The sequence below is a fragment of the Musca autumnalis genome, unplaced genomic scaffold, assembly GCF_047663935.1.
Source record: "Musca autumnalis isolate F117 unplaced genomic scaffold, ASM4766393v1 scaffold_3, whole genome shotgun sequence".
Classification (NCBI taxonomy): domain Eukaryota; kingdom Metazoa; phylum Arthropoda; class Insecta; order Diptera; family Muscidae; genus Musca; species Musca autumnalis.
This window is the reverse complement of record NW_027411866.1, coordinates 146,144,648-146,166,961: the sequence shown is the minus strand read 5'-3', so window position 1 is coordinate 146,166,961 and position 22,314 is coordinate 146,144,648. Positions and strand designations below refer to the sequence as shown.

At 40.3% G+C, this 22,314-nt stretch overlaps 1 protein-coding gene across 6 annotated transcripts in view; it reads right to left on the bottom strand.

Annotated features, from left to right (window-relative positions):
* Ubr1 (Ubr1 ubiquitin ligase) overlaps positions 1-22,314 on the bottom strand; it is a 94,455-nt gene that overhangs the window by 4,296 nt on the left and 67,845 nt on the right. For 4 of the 6 annotated variants that reach the window (XM_073974702.1, XM_073974706.1, XM_073974704.1 and 1 more), the window contains 6 exons: positions 19,575-19,909; positions 13,927-15,399; positions 13,189-13,856; positions 6,418-6,529; positions 6,224-6,352; positions 4,735-6,112 (listed from right to left, as the gene is read on the bottom strand). In XM_073974702.1, coding sequence (XP_073830803.1) covers positions 4,735-6,112; positions 6,224-6,352; positions 6,418-6,529; positions 13,189-13,856; positions 13,927-15,399; positions 19,575-19,909 — 4,095 coding nt within the window. Of the gene's footprint in view, positions 1-4,734; positions 6,113-6,223; positions 6,353-6,417; positions 6,530-13,188; positions 13,857-13,926; positions 15,400-19,574; positions 19,910-20,680; positions 20,744-22,314 lie in introns of all 6 variants that reach the window. The other 2 variants (XM_073974701.1, XM_073974700.1) reach the window with 1 other exon arrangement.

Below are 22,314 nucleotides of genomic sequence, written 5' to 3'. Positions count from 1 at the left end.
AAACCTTTAAAGTAACTGTCGACTATGATCATTATATAAAGGAATAATTCCCAAGTCATAAGATGGACTATGTCGACCCATTCCTTTGGGGTACCTACACAAAAGTTCGACACTTTCCCTCTTAAACCCAGTTTAAGACTACTCGGATCGTGTGGAATTTTCATAGCGATGATCATATTACAGCATACGAGCCTCAAAATGACCCAAGTTTACGGATTTACTGATTCACTTTTACTGGATCAAATTACAAACCAACATTATTATAAATCGGAAGGCTGAACATAGAAGTGCTTCTGTAAGCGGAATCACTTCCTTTGGAAGTTTGTCATCAAGGATATTCCTCACAAACATAATCAACTTCCAGGTACTCAGCAAGTTCGAGTTAAATCTCACGTGCACAAGAGCAATCAGGAACTCGATAGACACATGGAGAGGTTAAACTTACTTTAAAAGCTCTATATGACATAACAACCTCAACATAAGCTTCAGAAGGTGGATCTGCGTTTTCATCAGTGGGTTTTTTTCTGGCTAGCTTATAGTGCCGTGAAGAGGACGACCAAGCCTCTCTCTTGATCTTCTGCTAGCTATCGAAAAATTCGGTAGGAAAGTAGGAAAGATCTCATACCTGTGAAGATACAGGCAAAGGACATACCAAAGACGCACCGAGAGTAGATTGGCTTAGCATTGGCTTTAACCGTTATGGAACCGAAGAATACTCAACTACCATAGCGGCCAACTTAGTGCCGAAACCCCAGCTGATGAGCGCATTGAGCAGCTGAAAGTCGAGATTTATATGGCCGTTGTTCTAGATCCCATGCCTTCCAAATGTTTGGGACACCATAACCAGTGCAACATCCCATCTTCAGAAGTGAGCGTTATCCGGAGACGCAAGAATTTGAAAATAAGTTTGTTGAAGGAAACGAGATAGTTGATGAATTAGCAAGCCGAGGCTCCCAGTCCTCGGACCTTAGGATGGAGGACTATCCCAGCAAAAAGTTTGCATCCACGGAAGCAGTTAAATCACTGGTGCAAGTGTCACGAAGTGCTTCTTTTTCTATGAATTTCTCAGTGAATTTTACAAGGGAGCGCGCAGAAAGGAAGCACTCCATTTTGCTTCCGCAGCACGCAGTTAGGAAGCACTCCATTTTGCTTCCGCAGCACGCAGCTAGGAAGCACTCCATTTTTATAATTTTTACCACTTTTACGAGTTTTGCGTTCCCGTACACAAAATTTGTATGAAAATCGTTTACGACTTTTACCACTTTGTAAAGTACGAGAACAGGCCATTAATAAGACATTTTAGTTTTATTCTTATAGGCCGTTTATATATAACAAGGTTAACCCAGTGGGTCTGGGTTTCAAATGTCATTTCCATTGTATATACTTCAAACAAATCCTCATAAAGAAGGTTAACCCTGCAAAAAACTATAATATAAACGCCGTATTACTTTAATTTCATTTGTTGAATGAAAATTGAATTTTTTATCGTTTATACATAAAAGTGCTTGTTGGATGTAATCCAAATGTGAGGAAAAGGATTGCCTTTTTCATTAGTCCACTGGAAGCGCATCCATGCATGTAATGAAATCCTCACTCCAACTTGCACCACTTCCATTTTTTTTTTGCTGGGTATGTTAAGCCACTGCTTTGCTTCTTCCTCAGCAAACTCAGTAAGATCTACGCAGAGAAAACCACAAGAATTTGGCTGCAAGGCATCGAAGTCAATCTGGCCGGTAATCTAGGGAGTACAACTGCGTCCCTTCTCTCACTTCGCACGTCAGAAATCAAGATCGCTATAGGGGTCATAACCGGCCACTGCGTATCCGTCTCTAACTTTTCCTCTATTGACCCTACAGCACTGTTAGCATAATGTAGATGCCTTAAGTGGTTATGGGGCGGGTCAATATAATGTTTAGTCTAGAAAAGATTTTCTTCAATCAATCTATCATCTAACTACTTCCATTTCATGTAACTTCTATATTTATTATTTTTTTCTACCTCTCTCCTATTTCACCACTTTCCATTCCCTTCACTTTCTCCTATACAATTACAACCTACCACCTCCACCTCCTTAGCGACAACTGTAATGCAATCCATCATCCATCAATATTCATTGCGACAACACCTCTTTCACAACATCATCACATCTATAATCACACCTATAACCATATCGGTAACCACACCTATAATCACATCTACAATCATCATCATCTACACATCTACATCCATCACCATATACGCAACCATCTGTCAACACCTCCATCACATCATCACCACAGCTGCTACCTAACATCACCATAGCGGTTACCGTAATATCCACATCTCATCTACTAACACCACCACCTACACACCTAAATCACATCTCATCTACAACCACCACCAAATCCATCTGACAACATAACCATCATATCACCACAACATCTACAACCATCTGTATAAGCAATAATATACCATCCATCTTAAACCTTCATCCATCGAAACATCTTCATCAACATCATAACTACCAATGATAATATCATCATACCATCACCTACATCTGCAAATCAATAACCTTGATCCCACAAAATTTCATCACCACATCAATCATCTTTACTACTCATTTAATTTCCAATATTCAGGACGATCACTTAAGGCCACCGAGTGGAGTAGCTGCCATCACAGCAGCTAAACCTAAACCTAACCAGTGCAACATCCCATCTTAGGAAGTGAGCGTAATTCGGAGATGCAAGAATTTGAAAGAGGTCTGCCATAAGTCTCCTTCACGTTCAATGCAGTTCAGACAGCTATCTTCAAATTCCCAAGATGCCCAAATGGCATATCAATGCTAATGTTGATTAAGCTCGGGGTAACAGGCTTGGGTTAGCTGACCGGATTTCTAAACTTGCCAATTGCACAGCTGGTGATTCCCGATATCTGGAAGCTGACCGGGATTATTTGGATTGTGAAGTCCGAAAAGCTAGGCGCATATCACAATAAGAGTTTTGCAGAACATAACGATCAAGATTAATGACCTAAATCAGCTGCGGTTACCAGAACATACTATATTGTGACAACTCCTGACCTGTCCAAGGCGTTCGATATGGTTAATCATTCAATGCTGATTTCCGACGTCATGAAATTCACCCTTCCAAATTATGTCAAGTATTTAAGACAGTTAAGACAGCTATCTCCAAATCTAAACAATCCCCAATATGCCCAAATGGCATCGATATATTCATCATCAGAGAAAGGCGTATACCCACAGTCAATAATCCAAAACTACTAAGGAGTGACTTCGATAATCTCCTCAACTTCTTGTCACATACCAACTATATATACCAGAAAGTGAAAGCCAGTAATAAAGTCTCCAAACCACCAGGGAAACTTGGTAGCGACGTAAAAACATAATGTGTTGCTCACTAGACAGTTTACTCATCTGATGGAAGATCTATCTAACCATAGATTTGTGGTCATAAACATTTGATGTGGCGCAGTTTTTCCGGCTGCCTTATATCCATGCCTACAGCTAATATATATCTTCCTTTTATTTTCCATTTTCTAAGTATATTTTCATGGAAGAGCCCTTCCCAATCGTTAGGAAAAGTCGAACACAAGAGAACAAATAAAACTGACCGTTTCTAAAAGGTTGTATCGTACCATATCCTGGCGTGTACGTTAAGGTAAGCAAAATAAAAATAACAGAGAGATGCTCCCCACATCCATGTCCATCCCCATAACATTACACACCAAACATAAGATTGTTTACGCTTAGTTTTGGGAAAAATTAAGACCTGACCTGTTACAAAAACAACCCCCGGCCAGGGCTTTAAAAAAGCAATGGAATGCGATACACTATAAATTCCTCACAACATAGACCAGCCCAGTGCCCTCCTCCATTTTAGAACCATCTGCGTGAATGATCAAACTTTGTAAAAGTGTCCTTCATCGTGTCCTTTCTAAGGACTTAGCCTATAACTTTTGCTTATGGAGTTCATCATTGTAATTGGTGATGAAAGATTTCACCGATATATGTATTTAGATAATCTAGAGGGGTCTTTTCCATTGAAAAATCTTCTACCACAAAGAACCTGTGAAACCAACGGAATGTCAGACGATCAAAGAAGCTAAGTCACTGGTAAAATGGTTGTATATTAGTAGATGCCTATCTATATTCACTTCAATTCCTTTATTCAAAACTTTCAAAAAGGTTCTTCCTAGCACAACAGTAATACTGTTACAACAACAAGGTGCATTATACAACAACAAAACTATCACCCAGGACACATATGTTCGTGTTAGATTGAAACAAAATTATCAGACTCAGTACCAAGAGTATCCAGAAGTTACCTTCGTATTGAACTCCATGTATTTATTACTAACATTGATATTTTCTATACGGAAAGCTATGGAAATTTTACAAAGGTGCCAGTTTCATCATACAGCTGGGATGGATTCCGTTAGGAAAAGGTCTCATCTGTAGTTGAAACATTTCCCATATAGAGAAATATCTATGACAGAGATTCCAACAGATTGAATTTTAAAATTCCACATGTTAGAATAACCATCATTGACTGTGTTGCCGAAAATTCTTTTCTCACGTTTCTACTAAAAACAAACGGAATAATACCATTCCTTTCTTATCTATTCCACCCGTTCTATATTTTGAATCGCCAAACATGTGTATGTGAAAATATAACATGACAATGTAAATACAAATAATAATAATAAAATAATAATAATAATGGGGGTACTTACGATTTCGGGCAAACAGCAGATTGGGTACCATCATAATTGTCGACACCATTTTACTGAAACAATTCCATTCCAACACTGAATCGCCGTTATGTTTGAATACAACATTTAACAGCTCCGCCACAGGTTTGATCAAGTTCTTAATATCGGATTGCGTCAGATTACCACTATACAGACAACAAGCCCGTATTAGGCCACTCAAACAACTCTGATGGCGTATGGACATTTCATCCTTTAATGGTTTGCCAACGGAGCGTAGATACACTTCCAGCGATTGTACTGTGTAGACGCACGAATGCCACATATTGAGGAGGCCTTCATCTTCGTTACGTTTGAGAGATTTAATGTAATGTTGTACGAAATTAATCCAACTCGATGGTAATTCACCACGTGGTGTTGGTTGGGCCATTTTGTCAAATTGTTTGGGATCTATTGGTATGTGAGCTTCTTTTAGGGTGGGTAACCATTCGGGTAAATGGAAACTCCACAGGTCGGGATCTTCTGCCAATATGAGATTATTAAGTTTTTCACCAAACACTCGTATGCCTTCAATCCACAAATCTATGGGGAACATTTCATCGCCGGGATGAAACACATTTGGTATGGAGTATTTGGATAAAGGTGGTGTCAATGGCAGCACAGTATTGCTGAGACAACGACAATAGGGACATTGGAATTCGGTGCTAGGTGATGAGGGAAATATTTGTAATGGATGACGTCTGGGTCGTCGTATTTCCTTTGACTCTTCATTGTTGTAATATTCCTGCCAACAGTTGACATGCATTACATGACCACAGCTGCTGGTGTGTATGGAGTAGGGATAATTTGATTCAGGCTTGAGGACTTTGGATTTTTGTACAAAAGCCGAGTAAACCAATGTTGGACCTTCTTTGCTAACCGTGGCCTCCTCAAAGCAGAGAATACAATTGTATTTCTCTTCATCGGGTTGCTGAAGACGCCTCTCTACACCCAAACATGCTGTGGAATTATAGGCCACTGCTCCCTCAAGACAATTATCATCTTGCCATTCCATGGCTGAGCTAGCATTTGTATCACTGGCCACATCATTGGCACTGGCAAACATTTCCGCATTCGAAGTCATAAATTTATTTTGTGCCGATTGCATTTGTGCCAAAATTTTGGCACGTCTTTCGGCAGCCAAACGGGCACGTTCTTCTTTTTCACGTTTTTCCTGTTCGGCTGACGTTAACAGGGCAGTAGCATCATCTTCACCACCCGTGGCATTATCATTGCTCGATGATGCATTTGTTTCAAGATCATCACTTTGCATACGTTCCAAACCTTCGGTTACTGGTTGTTTGGCTTGTAAATCTTTGAATTTCTTGATGGTCCATAAAATGAAATCACGATGAGCTTCAACCTAGTGCAGGGTCATTCAACATTGTTTAAAAAGGCAAAACAAAGCGGAGATAATGCATTTCAATTAAATCGCTCGAATGAAGATAAGGTGTAACAAAACAATGTAACTTACCCTGCTGCTGCGTGATAATTCTTCTAACTTAGGTAAAAGTTTGTATTTTTGTGCCCATTGATAGAATTGCAGGAAGGGATAATTGTCGGATTCTTCTTCCTGCAAACCATATCCAATGAGGAAAAGTATCTGTAAGGAAGATTAAGGGAAGAGAACTTTAGCCATGTTTTGTATAGAAAGAATAATTTACCAACCTTTTGCAGATGATTTTCTTGGAACGATTTCCTCTTCAAATCTAGGGCTCTATCCAAAATTGTTTTCATCAGATGCATCATAACATCACATTGTAGTAGATTTGCAATTGTTCTGAAATTAGAGGGGAAAGGGTAATAAAACGCAATCAATATTAAGAAATGGTTTTAAAAGGGAAAGGGAGAGAAAGGTGTTTGGGTCGGGTCTTAGTTCCTTCTCAGTCAAATGGTAATAGAAGGTTAGTTACTTAGTTTGTTAGTTACTCAGAATTCAAAGCAAAACCACTTGCTTGTTTTTGACCTTTCATCAGGATGATTGCTCGTCGGTAAATCACAAAAGTACGGCTGCGCTACTTAATGCTGCATCCCGAACAGGGGTTGCCACATCAACAATTATATGCTCATAGATTGCTTCATCATGGAAGCGACAGTGTATACCGTATTGCCTGCTTTTCTTTTGTACCGAGCGGGATAGAGAATAATGGCGGGCTATACATTGTCAACATCGGTCATTTGTAATGAATGCATAAAATTTATACATTTTTGAGAACGCAATGGTTTGAGTCTTCTACCTGTACTACTGCGATAGTATGCAGAACATCCCAAAGAGAGTCCATCTAAATTATTAGTCGTTGAGAGACACCCAATAGTCTCCTCCTATTCTATAGCAGACCCCTACGGTGGTCTTCCATTCTATAGAAGACCCCTACGGTGGTCTTCTATTCTATAGAAGACCCTACGGTGGTCTTCTATTCTATAGAAGACCCCTACGGTGGTCTTCTATTCTATAGAAGACCCCTACGGTGGTCTTCTATTCTATAGAAGACCCCTACGGTGGTCTTCTATTCTATAGAAGACCCCTACGGTGGTCTTCTATTCTATAGAAGACCCCTACGGTGGTCTTCTATTCTATAGAAGACCCCTACGGTGGTCTTCTATTCTATAGAAGACCCCTACGGTGGTCTTCTATTCTATAGAAGACCCCTACGGTGGTCTTCTATTCTATAGAAGACCCCTACGGTGGTCTTCTATTCTATAGAAGACCCCTACGGTGGTCTTCTATTCTATAGAAGACCCCAACGGTGGTCTTCTATTCTATAGAAGACCCCTACGGTGGTCTTCTATTCTATAGAAGACCCCAACGGTGGTCTTCTATTCTATAGATGACCCCAACGGTGGTCTACTATTCTATAGAAGACCCCAACGGTGGTCTACTATTCTATAGAAGACCCCAACGGTGGTCTTCTATTCTATAGAAGACCCCTATGGTGGTCTTCTATTCTATAGAAGACCCCTAAGGTGGTCTCCCTATGGTGGTCTTCTATTCTATAGAAGACCCCTACGGTGGTCTTCTATTCTATAGAAGACCCCTACGGTGGTCTTCTATTCTATAGAAGACCCCTACCTATTCTATAGAAGACCCCTATGGTGGTCTTCTATTCTATAGAAGACCCCTAAGGTGGTCTTCTATTCTATAGAAGACCCCTACGGTGGTCTTCTATTCTATAGAAGACCCCTATGGTGGTCTTCTATTCTATAGAAGACCCCTACGGTGGTCTTCTATTCTATAGAAGACCCCTATGGTGGTCTTCTATTCTATAGAAGACCCCTACGGTGGTCTTCTATTCTATAGAAGACCCCTACGGTGGTCTTCTATTCTATAGAAGACCCCAACGGTGGTCTACTATTCTATAGAAGACCCCAACGGTGGTCTACTATTCTATAGAAGACCCCAACGGTGGTCTTCTATTCTATAGAAGACCCCTATGGTGGTCTTCTATTCTATAGAAGACCCCTAAGGTGGTCTTCTATTCTATAGAAGACCCCTACGGTGGTCTTCTATTCTATAGAAGACCCCTATGGTGGTCTTCTATTCTATAGAAGACCCCTACGGTGGTCTTCTATTCTATAGAAGACCCCTATGGTGGTCTTCTATTCTATAGAAGACCCCTACGGTGGTCTTCTATTCTATAGAAGACCCCTATGGTGGTCTTCTATTCTATAGATGACCCCAACGGTGGTCTTCTATTCTATAGAAGACCCCAACGGTGGTCTTCTATTCTATAGATGACCCCAACGGTGGTCTACTATTCTATAGAAGACCCCAACGGTGGTCTACTATTCTATAGAAGACCCCTATGGTGGTCTTCTATTCTATAGAAGACCCCAACGGTGGTCTTCTATTCTATAGAAGACCCCTACGGTGGTCTTCTATTCTATAGAAGACCCCAACGGTGGTCTTCTATTCTATAGAAGACCCCTACGGTGGTCTTCTATTCTATAGAAGACCCCTACGGTGGTCTTCTATTCTATAGAAGACCCCTACGGTGGTCTTCTATTCTATAGAAGACCCCTACGGTGGTCTTCTATTCTATAGAAGACCCCTACGGTGGTCTTCTATTCTATAGAAGACCCCTACGGTGGTCTTCTATTCTATAGAAGACCCCTACGGTGGTCTTCTATTCTATAGAAGACCCCTACGGTGGTCTTCTATTCTATAGAAGACCCCTACGGTGGTCTTCTATTCTATAGAAGACCCCTACGGTGGTCTTCTATTCTATAGAAGACCCCTACGGTGGTCTTCTATTCTATAGAAGACCCCTACGGTGGTCTTCTATTCTATAGAAGACCCCTACGGTGGTCTTCTATTCTATAGAAGACCCCTACGGTGGTCTTCTATTCTATAGAAGACCCCTACGGTGGTCTTCTATTCTATAGAAGACCCCTACGGTGGTCTTCTATTCTATAGAAGACCCCTACGGTGGTCTTCTATTCTATAGAAGACCCCTACGGTGGTCTTCTATTCTATAGAAGACCCCTACGGTGGTCTTCTATTCTATAGAAGACCCCTACGGTGGTCTTCTATTCTATAGAAGACCCCTACGGTGGTCTTCTATTCTATAGAAGACCCCTACGGTGGTCTTCTATTCTATAGAAGACCCCTACGGTGGTCTTCTATTCTATAGAAGACCCCTACGGTGGTCTTCTATTCTATAGAAGACCCCTACGGTGGTCTTCTATTCTATAGAAGACCCCTACGGTGGTCTTCTATTCTATAGAAGACCCCTACGGTGGTCTTCTATTCTATAGAAGACCCCTACGGTGGTCTTCTATTCTATAGAAGACCCCTACGGTGGTCTTCTATTCTATAGAAGACCCCTACGGTGGTCTTCTATTCTATAGAAGACCCCTACGGTGGTCTTCTATTCTATAGAAGACCCCTACGGTGGTCTTCTATTCTATAGAAGACCCCTACGGTGGTCTTCTATTCTATAGAAGACCCCTACGGTGGTCTTCTATTCTATAGAAGACCCCTACGGTGGTCTTCTATTCTATAGAAGACCCCTACGGTGGTCTTCTATTCTATAGAAGACCCCTACGGTGGTCTTCTATTCTATAGAAGACCCCTACGGTGGTCTTCTATTCTATAGAAGACCCCTACGGTGGTCTTCTATTCTATAGAAGACCCCTACGGTGGTCTTCTATTCTATAGAAGACCCCTACGGTGGTCTTCTATTCTATAGAAGACCCCTACGGTGGTCTTCTATTCTATAGAAGACACCTACGGTGGTCTTCTATTCTATAGAAGACCCCTACGGTGGTCTTCTATTCTATAGAAGACACCTACGGTGGTCTTCTATTCTATAGAAGACCCCTACGGTGGTCTTCTATTCTATAGAAGACCCCTACGGTGGTCTTCTATTCTATAGAAGACCCCTACGGTGGTCTTCTATTCTATAGAAGACCCCTACGGTGGTCTTCTATTCTATAGAAGACCCCTACGGTGGTCTTCTATTCTATAGAAGACCCCTACGGTGGTCTTCTATTCTATAGAAGACCCCTACGGTGGTCTTCTATTCTATAGAAGACCCCTACGGTGGTCTTCTATTCTATAGAAGACCCCTACGGTGGTCTTCTATTCTATAGAAGACCCCCTAAATTCTTAGTCGTTGAGAGACACCCAATAGTCTCCTCCTATTCTATAGAAGACCCCTACGGTGGTCTCCTATTCTATAGAAGACCCCTACGGTGGTCTCCTATTCTATAGAAGACCCCTACGGTGGACTTCTATTCTATAGAAGACCCCTACGGTGGTCTCTTATTCTATAGAAGACCCCTACGGTGGTCTCCTATTCTTTAGAAGACCCCTACGGTGGTCTCCTATTCTATAGAAGACCCATACGGTGGTCTCATATTCTATAGAATACCCCTACGGTGGTCTTCTATTCTATAGAAGACCCCTACGGTGGTCTTCTATTCTATAGAAGACCCCTACGGTGGTCTCCTATTCTATAGAAGACCCATACGGTGGTCTCATATTCTATAGAATACCCCTACGGTGGTCTTCTATTCTATAGAAGACCCCCTAAATTCTTAGTCGTTGAGAGACACCCAATAGTCTCCTCCTATTCTATAGAAGACCCCTACGGTGGTCTCCTATTCTATAGAAGACCCCTACGGTGGTCTCCTATTCTATAGAAGACCCCTACGGTGGACTTCTATTCTATAGAAGACCCCTACGGTGGTCTCTTATTCTATAGAAGACCCCTACGGTGGTCTCCTATTCTTTAGAAGACCCCTACGGTGGTCTCCTATTCTATAGAAGACCCATACGGTGGTCTCATATTCTATAGAATACCCCTACGGTGGTCTCCTATTCTTTAGAAGACCCCTACGGTGGTCTCCTATTCTATAGAAGACCCATACGGTGGTCTCATATTCTATAGAATACCCCTACGGTGGTCTCCTATTCTATAGAAGACCCCTACGGTGGTTTTCTATTCTATAGAAGACCCCTACGGTGGTTTTCTATTCTATAGAAGACCCCTACGGTGGTTTTCTATTCTATAGAAGACCCCTACGGTGGTTTTCTATTCTATAGAAGACCCCTACGGTGGTTTTCTATTCTATAGAAGACCCCTACGGTGGTCTCCTATTCTATAGAAGACCCCTACAGTGGTCTCCTTTTCTATAGAAGACCCCTACGGTGGTCTCCTATTCTATAGAAAACCCTACGGTGGTCTCTTATTCTATAGAAGACCCCTACGGTGGTCTCCTATTCTTTAGAAGACCCCTACGGTGGTCTCCTATTCTATAGAAGACCCATACGGTGGTCTCATATTCTATAGAATACCCCTACGGTGGTCTCCTATTCTATAGAAGACCCCTACGGTGGTCTCCTATTCTATAGAATACCCCTACGGTGGTCTTTTATTCTATAGAAGTCCCCTACGGTCGTCTTCTATTCTATAGAAGACCCCTACGGTCGTCTTCTATTCTATAGAAGACCCCTACGGTCGTCTTCTATTCTATAGAAGACCCCTACGGTGGTCTCCTATTCTATAGAAGACCCCTACGGTGGTCCTCTATTCTATAGAAAACCCATACCGGGGTCTACTATTCTATCGTGTACCCCTACGGTGGTCTTTTATTCTATCGAATTCCCCTACGGTGGTTTTTATTCTATCGAATACCCATACGGTGCTCTCCCACTCTATAGAATATCCCTACGGTGGCCTATTTTATAGAAGATTTCTACGGTGGTATCCTATTCTATAGAAGACCCCTACGGTGGAATCCTATTCTATAGTAGACCCCTACGGTAGTCTCCTATTCTATAGAAGACCCCTACGGTAGTCTCCTATTCTATAGAAGACCCCTACTGTAGTCTCCTATTCTGTAGAAGACCACTACGGGGGTCTTCCATTCTATAGAAGACGCCTACGGTGGTCTTTCTATTCTATATAAGACCCATACGATGGTCTCCTATTCTATAGAAGACCCTACGGTGGTCTCCTATTTAATAGAAGACCCCTACGGTGGTCTTCTATTCTTTAGAAGACCCCTACGGTGGTCTTCTATTCTAGAAGACCCCTACGCTGGTCTTCTATTCTATAGAAGACCCCTACGGTAGTCTTCTATTCTACAGAAGACCCCTTCGGTATTCTCCTATTCTATAGAAGACCCCTATGGTGGTCTCCTATTTTATAGAAGACCCCTGTGGTGGTCTCCTATTCTATAGAAGACCCCTACGGTGGTCTTTATATTCTATAGAAGACACCTACGGTGTTCTCCTATTCCATACAAGACCCCTACGGAGATTCGAAGGGGTGCTCGTTTTTTTTTTTAACAGGCATATTAAATAACACATGATGTTGCAGATGTCATCCGAAATGCGAAATCGTCCAAATCATTGGTCCCACATGACAATGATGAAGCAACTGGCTGAACCCGATGTAGAGTATGTGGTAAATGTCCTTAATTTATCATTATCCACCCATATTGTACCAGGAGTGTGGTACTCTTGAAGACAGATTGATATCCTTCTTGTCGCGATTCCAGATGAGAAGCTGTTTCCCAGTTGCCCAACATCAGCATGAATTCCTAGAAATGAACAGTACCACAACAGAATTACACGCCACCATATCTACTCATATCAGTCGAGGAGTGAACCAGAACAGGCCGTGCTACCGAAAAGTCATGTTGGCTCTTAACATGTCAAAGGCCTTCGATACCGTCAACCATTCCAAGTTGTTCAAGGACATCCAATGGTGTTAAAACGTTGGATAATCAACTACGGCAACACCGGGACACGCAGCGATTGATTGGATCATGAATTTGCAATAGGCATATTGGAGGATTTCAATGGCCTCCTTCAGTGCTATACATTCCAAAAAAGTATCACACTTTATCACAACACGGACGGTCTGTGATAAGCTATGCCACACCACCCTTAAAATCCCTAAAAACAACAATCAAAATCACAATACTTACACAAAAGCATCAGTAAGTTTGGGCAACTTGGGTGGTGGACAACACACGAGTTCTCCTTTGGTTTTGCGACGCAAACGTTGGGTCTCTTCCGATTTTGATTTATCCTCCTTGGTATAGTGATAGAAATACATGTTGTAATCATCATATAATTCCTCCTTGAGTTCATAAACACCCTTGGCATCTGTCTTTTGGGGTTTCTTAAACACCGCCACCGAATCAATAACATCTTCCAGGGCAGTATCATTGTTTGAATCGGGCAAAGCACGATTCAATTCTGAATGTGAATATGATTTGATACAAAGTAGTTGGATAATTTCTTTTTTGGTACGATCTTCTTCGGTGACATGTGACACACCGGGCATATAACGCTCGCCAATGATGACAATTAGTAATTCCAAAAATTCATCAATCATAGATAGCTGACGTATAAAATCATCATCGGTAGCTGGTTCCACGTTATAATCATCATATTCATCTTGAATCCAATCGATGAGATTGAATTTATTGAGCAAATGTATTAAATACTGATTGCTCTCAATGAGGGAAGCACCAATTTGCATGCCAACAATGTCACGATCTAACATTTCAGTGCGGCAGCGTACATTGCGATAGAAATAGAGTTGATGGAGCAGGGAGTAGCCATTGCGTCTCCACATGCCAGAGTGGACCTGTACAAAAATAAACAAAACAAACATTAGCAAAGAATTCACCATAACATCCCTATTTGATGTCACTCACCTGGGCCATCATAACCTGGGTACACAAAATTGGTTCCATAATCTCTTCTGGGGTCCTCTTCAAACTGGTAATCATATCAAAATTCAAGCCGTATGTACCCAAGTGCAAATAAATACCGGCAAAGAAGCGAGACAAGGGTAAATGTATCGACACCGGCTTAGAGGCTACATCATACATCAAACATTCTGCCGAATGGCCAGCTACCTTTTGCACCTCTTTCTTGGCCTGGCCAATGATAAACATATTCTGCAGCAAATAACGCATCACCATGACACACAGTTTCGTCAACACCTCCTTGTCTGTGGCACACCATTCCAAAACCAATGATATTGTGTTAGCCAATTTAATGTGCAAATTAAAGGCACACTCCCATTCCGGTTCATAGTCCATATGTTGACCGGTTTGGCGGGTGACCGATTCCATGCCCTGCATGGCATTTAAAACACGCAACAAAGCCTTACAACCTTCGAGAAAACCTTCACGCAATTCATCCGTCCAATAGTCCGGCTTAAAGCTGAGTATATAACGTAAATCGTAGAGTATATAGGCGGCCCTTTTAAAGTGACCCAAGGTCGAGACATTTTTCGAAAAGTGTAAAGTCTTATTTTGCATATAGCCCTCAATGGATTTGTGATAGAAGGTGTGCAGTAGCTTATAGAAGATACCCTCCCGGGCAATCAAATAGTGGGCTATACTTGGCACGGTAAACAACTGGACACTAAGTGACACAATCGAAAATGAATGATCATGATCATCACTTATGAAATCCTGAACAATGGTAGCATAATTCTTTGAGAACTCTTGAGCCAAAGCCATTTTATTGTCGTATTCCATGAGCATGCCCGAAATAAGTAAACGATGCCAACAAGTACGGGCTGTCTTCCACAAAGCCACATCATATTCGAGAATGTGACGTATACAATACGGGGCCTTCTTATCCATAACAATGCGGGCAAATATCTGACGGAAAGTACTGTGACGTACCAAAAACTCTTGGAACCATGTTAAAAGCTGCAAGGCAAATTGTTGACATGCCACGGCGCGTATATGCAACACCGAAACACGCAGCGATTGATTGGCTCTTGAATTTGCCATAGGCATATTGGAGGGTACGGACTGCTTTTCAATGGCCTCCTTAAGTGCAATACATTCCAGAAATGTATCACACTTCACCACAGCACGTCCTTCACGATCTATACTGGCCACAATTTCGGTTGCTTCTTTCTGTTGTACCTTGGCGATCTTTGTTAATGTTTGTATCACCTGATCAAAAGTATGGGATTCATCGTTGTACAGGACTGTGCAAAAATAATCTTTGCCTGTGCCATCGCCATCGAGGCATTCAAGACTAGCTTTTGATTCTATTTCCAGATAGTTGACACAAAATGTTAGAATGGCCACAAAAGCAATTTCACAGCGTTCTTTAATGGCATCTGTTATGATTGTACTGCTGGAACTGTTTTCCTTGCCCCGCTGTAATGAGAGGAAGAAAATTGAGGGAATTAGTCTAGGATTGTAATGCGCATATTGGGTAAAGAGGGCAACGATCGATTCCCTGTTGACGACTATGCTATTAAGTGGAAACAACGGATAAGCTTCGACAAAAAATAATGGGAAGGAAAGGAAACTGCAGTGCCAAAGGTCATGTTACTTTTTGATCAGCTATTTCCGCTGCGTCTTGGCGATGGTGTTTTTCTTCAGCTCCGATTTTCGGCAGCAGATGGAGGAAGTACAGAGTTCGACTTTTTAACTCCTAGGGCGAATTCGTATAAGGATGTGTAGTAGTTGTTGTTGTAACAGTGTTTTTATTTTATATTTGTATGTTCATTTTCTGCTTAATCTGGCTATGGATCTGTTTCCAGTTCTAGGAATTTTGCTACTTCGATGGGTTGCAGAAAGTACTAGAGTTAAATTTCGGCAGCAGACGGAGGAAGTACAGAGTTCGACTTTCTAACTCCTAGAGCGTCTTCGTGAAGTAGTTGTTGTTGTAACAGTGTTTTTATTTTATATTTGTATGTTCATTTTCTGCTTAATCTGGCTATGGATCTATCTCCAGTTCTAGGAATTTTTCTGCTTCGATAGGTTGTAGGACGCTACTGGAATTAGTTGAGTAGGTTTGGCAGCGCATTTGGCAATGTGCAGTGTGTGCGTGTGCGTGCGGGCCTGTGGCGCATACTGGGTAGATGTTTTGCACGGTGTCATCGATCCCGATCCCACCATCCCGAGCGTAGTTAAGCCAAAAGTACTAAGATTTTGCGTGGTAGCTTACACTAATTAGCTCCGATAGATTGGGGATGCTCTCTGACGGATTCACACGATAGTTGTTTATGGCATCTGTGTGAATTATATTTAAAGCCGCTTGATAGGCTTGTTGATCTAAGGGCTTCTCTATTGTAAAGCTGGACCTCCCTTTCTAGGTCATGAAGATCCGCTAACACCAGAACAAGTACTGCAACGAAAGCATATCATTTTGTTGCTGTACTGGAAGAATTTTTGTCTCCTCATATAGATGGTCCACTGAAGACAAACGGGCACCCTGTTGCAGTTCTTAGGGCGGAATTCTGACAGGTTTGAATATTTGTCCATCTTGTTGCACTTATGTACATTCGCGGACCACACCGACCTATCGCGTTATATGTGGTCAACAAGGTATGTTTATCTGCAAGTGCTGCCGGCTAGGGACTTGAGGACCTTGTTTCTACTTTTCAGTTTGTCGCAAATAGATGTGGCATGTGCGCAAGATTTTAACGTAGTGTCGAGTGTGACCCCTAGAATGTTGGGGCAGTGTGTGGTCGGAATTCTGCAACCATCGACTATGATATTCAACTCTGCTCTCATCACTGTCGTCCATGTGGTGAACAGATTGGCCGTAGATTTAGTGGCGGATATTTGCATATTCCTCACGTGGAAAAAGGTTGTAATGTAAGGTCAGTCAAATAGGAGTTTAGCCTTTCACAAATGAATCAGGGAAGGTAACCTGATGCCAAGATCGTACAATCAAACGTTACAATATCACTGCCGTCTGAGGGGGGTGGAATACAGGAGAGTTATAGGTTAAACAGTTCCGGAGATATTATTCCACCTTGGGGAACTTGTTCCTGAATTCCACGTACGACTGGCGTCCACACATACAAAAATTGATTATCCAACGTTTAAAGCTTTGCCGGAAGGTTGTTGTTGTTGTTGTAGCAGCATATAATGCTGGGTTGGCAGCCGCTGGCCGAAACACTTTTGGTTTCGGGTCAATCCGGTACGTAAGAACCCGCTGCCGTGGGATTGACCGGCCGGAAGATTGTTGTCCTCAAACAGCGTGGAGTGCTTGACAGTATCAAAAGCTTTTGATAATTCAAACTGTCAATTGAAATAACTAGCGCACCCCTTCGAATTAGCCAGCCTAACATTGCCAAATGTAGCTGAGGTCATATCTTCTTTCTTTGCAGTGTTCGAAAGTGACTTAACCGTTGCTCACAATTCAACTTTACCGGCCCCAATGTTACAACTCTTCAGATGATTTGGCCACATGTTCCGCCTATACTCACCGACCAACCTGTTAACTTCCAGTGTCAGCTCGCTGACCCTGGGATTACTAAGTTTGGCACGACGAATCTCATCACGCTCATTTGCTAATCTATGAAATTTGATCTAATCTGTGAAATTTGATCTCAATTCGGGTATTCGACCAGCAGATAGCGAGCGGCTCGGAATGTCCCTTCTGCTACCCAAATATCAGAAGGATTGGGCAGATCTCTGAAGTGGTGATTAGTGAACTCTCTGATACTCGGGCAATTAACTTTCCCATGATTGACGAAAGTGCGGTTTTCAAAGGTGATGGAATCGGGTGGTCTGCTGATGGAGACAATTATGGGGAGATGGTCTGATCCAACTGAAATGACGAGTTGCCAGGTGACACGATGGTTATGTGAATTGTGGCACTCACCGCTAATTCTGGTAGGGACGTACATATTGACCGTGCAAAACATAGAGATATTAATCTGCTCAGCCAGCACTGGCGAGCATTAAAGTCCCCAAGACCAGACGGTTATGACCTTCCAAAAGCGGACTAATGTTGGGCCTAAAACCTGGAGTACAGATATGTGTTAAACGAGGGATGTTTCTACGTTGAGAAGATCTATCTCGGCAGTTTCACACCTGACTGCTACCCATGTACGGGTTATTAGAACCAATCTCATGTCTGTATGGAACATTCGCGTGCAACTGGAAAGCACAGCTCGTGCAATCCTTCGTCAGTACGTTGCAACCATCACAATGTTGTAAGCTGCAGTTGTTGTTGATCTTGCTTTCTGCCCTGTTGGGGGGAGAGCGGGGGAGACTCATATTTTAATGACGATGACCGGAGCAATCACATTCTACCCGACATTTATTGATTATTACCTATGATTGAGCGTGGTAGATGTGGATGTGAGAAACCGAACATATAAAGGACCAAAAGAATGCAGACCAGGTACTCCGGGATATACAGCACCTAACATGCTGCTCCAAACATAAACATATGTACACTGAGGTGGCATCCGCTAATTGGAACACAGATGTTGTATGGTTGTATTCCAAATTTCATCAAAATTGGACAAAACGGGCGAAAATATATCCAAATCTGAGCTATATCCAAATCCAAACCGATTTCGATATAATTTGACACACTTATTTCTAAACCAAGTTCCGTCACATATTCCAAATATCATTGAAATCGGACAAATATAGCGTGTTTCGTGCATCAAGTACCTCAAATCGGCCGAAAATATATATGGGAGCTATATGCAAATCTCAACCGATTTCGATGTAGTTTGGCACATTTATTTTTAGACCGAATTCAGTAACACATTCAAAATTTCATCAAAATCGGAGGTATATAGCGTGTTTGGTGAAGCAAATACGTCAAATCGGCCGAAAATATATATGAGAGCTATATCCAAATCTCAACCGATTTCGATATAATTTGGTACATTTATTTATATACCTAATTCCCTCAAAAATTCCAAATTTCATCAAAATTGGACAGATATAGCGTGTTTGGTGCATCAAATACCTCAAATCGGACGAAAATATATATGGGAGCTATATCCAAATCTGAACCGATTTTCACCAAAAGCAATAGCGTTCTTCCGACGGCTAAAAAAATGATCTGGCCCAATTTTCAGCCAAATCGGACAAGAAATACGACCTGTACATTGCGAACGGACGGACATGCATAAATCGTCTCAAAAAGTGATTCTATGCGTATCCCTAGAAGGAACTATGGGTCTATCTCTTTTCCTTATGTATGTTACAAACAAATGCACTAACACATAATACCCCTTACCACAGTGTGGTGTAGGGTATAAAAAGGATAAGCATACAAAACTTTTGGGCTTTATGTCCGGTCAAAAGTGTTCATTGACTGACATAAGTCATTATTTGTTGTTATAACAAACTATATTGAAACAAGAATATGGGCATAAGTATCGCAAATTGTCCTTAAATCTTAGGCCTCATCAAGTCCATTATTACCCTCGGGTTTTCTAATACAAATCGGTAAATTTACGGATGGCTCCGTAACAATCAACACAACCATGGAATAATATAAAAATATCCATCCTAACATGTATTGGAAATAAACTCTCAAATTGAAAATCAAAATGTTCCCTACTTACCAAGTGTTCTTCACAGTAATGATCCTTTTTCCATGCTTCCTCGTCACCACAATCACAACAGCCTCCACCACCCGAGGTGGACATTTTATATTTGTGATAACGATGTGCCGATTGTTTAAAACAATTTACACACAGGACGCAGGTTGGATCCATACCGCATTCACGACAACTGTATGTGGGTTCGCCAATTTTAAAAACTTTACCACACACGGCCGAAGTGGCACCTTCTAAACGAAGTTTCTCCAAAACGGTATTGGGATTATCGCCTAAAATAAATTCCATAAGGACATCGATGATGCCTTCCTTGGCACCAGCCTCTTTGAACATACATTTTACTGGAAAGAAAGAGGAAAACAACAAGGAATAAGGTATAGACATTTATGAAAATTTGAAAAATAGATATTTTTATTAAGGGAATTAAGGAGAATTATGGACAACGGGAAGTAAAGATGGAGCCACATTTTTATGTCAATTTGATTTGCAATTGGTATGCAACACTATTAAAGTGTGGATATGTGATCCTTCTTCGAGTCATTTTTTATCCAATTATTTTTACAAATTATTCCAAAGACCAAACCAAAAAAAAATAAAAAGCATTCTTGTAGAATCATTTCTCGATTTGATATTTTCTCAATTTTTGAACCTACCGAGTCAATAATTCTTCTTAATTCCAAACAAAAATCATTCCCATGTTATCTACAACAACAAACCAATAACAAAGATTCAATAATTCTCCTTAATTCCAAATGCAACTCATTTCCATGTTATCTACAACAATAAACCAACCAGCAAATATATAGGTAGGAAGGAAGTCGAGTCTGATTGATATTTTTTATACATAATTAGTTATAAACAATTGTAGATTATTAACAAAAAAGAAAACATTGATATTTTTGGGGGTTATTTAGGTGGGTTATTTTGTGTGTTTCTTGGAGATGAGGGTTAATTGTAAAACTGTTGAAGCTTTTTTCGTTTAAACTCACGGGTTAATTTGGCTCTGGGTCTTAGTCTTAAGAAGAAGTTGAATAAACAAACTATATATGTAAAAACCAATTAAACATAAATAATATTTCATAACTTAGTGAACAATTTTGGAAACAACTTACAGGAACCTGCGCAGCCATTTTTATTATTATTAAGATTTTTTAGTTCGGCTAGAACATCGCGCCCTTAAATATGAAGAGAAAGGATTTTGTAGGTCATTTTTTGTTTAGATAATATATGTGAAACAAAAAATAAATAAATAAATGTATTAAAAATACTAAGACAAAACACAAACATTAATAAAAAAAGTTGAATAAAAAATAATGACCATATTCCCAATTTCAGATTTGTGTGATGATATATGCAGACAATGTTCGAACTCATTGTTTTCGAAAGAAACGAACATTTGACATCATAAACGAAGTTAAAAAATTAGCATTTGAAATGAAAGGAAGATCAAAACGGGAAAAATGTTGAAAAAGCGTTCTCATACCAACACAGAGCCATAACTACGATAAAACGAAATATTGATATATGTAAATTAAAAAAAAAAAAAAAAAACAAGTAAAAAAGCGTTAAGTTCGGCCGGGCCGATCTTTTCATACCCTCCACCATAAAATATTCAGAACTAAAATGGAATAATTAGTTTTCATTCCTGTCCCCAACTTTAAGTGGGTACGTTAAAATGTCAGATAATGTACATAAAATGCTTCATTCGGGAGGCCCTTTTTTATGGTGCCTATATCTAACTATGTATGTTGACAATTTTTGGTGGGCTAGAAATTGGGAGGTACCGTTATATAGGGGTTATAATAAAACATTGACCTATGTTGACAGTTTTTAATGTCAAATAACTCCTAATTCGGTTAAAAATTGCAGCTAGAATCCTCAAAATACCGAAAATCGGTACATAACACGTGGGAACTTCAAATGTCATTAACAGCTACACCTTTTTCAGATGTAATTCGAATCATTTTAGTTGTAATTCGAGAATTCCATTTGTATTTCGTAACATTTTATTTGTAATTCGAGAATTCCATTTGTAATTCGAAACATTTCAATTGTAATTCGAATTATTCCAGTTGTAATTCGAATTATTCTATTTGTTATTCGAATTATTCCATTTGTAATTTGAATTATTCCATTTGAAATTCGAATTATTCCATTTGTAATTCGATTTATTCCATTTGAAATTCGAATTGTTTTAGTTGTAATTCGAATTATTCCATTTGAAATTCGAATTATTCCATTTGTAATTCGAATTATTCTATTTGTAATTTCAGTTGGAATAATTTGAATTACAAGTGGAATAATTCGAATTACAAATAAAACAATTCGAATTACAAATAAAATAATTCAAATTACAAATAGAATAATTCGAATTACAAATAGAATAATTCGAATTTCAAATGGAATAATTCGAATTACAAATGGAATAATTCGAATTACAAATGGAATAATTCGAATTACAAATAAAATAATTCGAATTACAAATAAAATAATTCGAATTACAAATGGAATAATTCGAATTACAAATGGAATTCTCGAATTACAAATAAAATGTTACCAATTACAAATAGAATAATCGAATTACAAATGAAATGTTACGAATTACAACTGGAATGTTTCGAATTACATGTGAAAAATGTGTAGTTCAGAGGTATGTGGGCTATACGAAAATATGAACAAATTTTGTTGCAGAATTTTTGTTGGCTTTTAAATTTCAAATTACAGAAAGTTCGTCCAAAAAATAAAG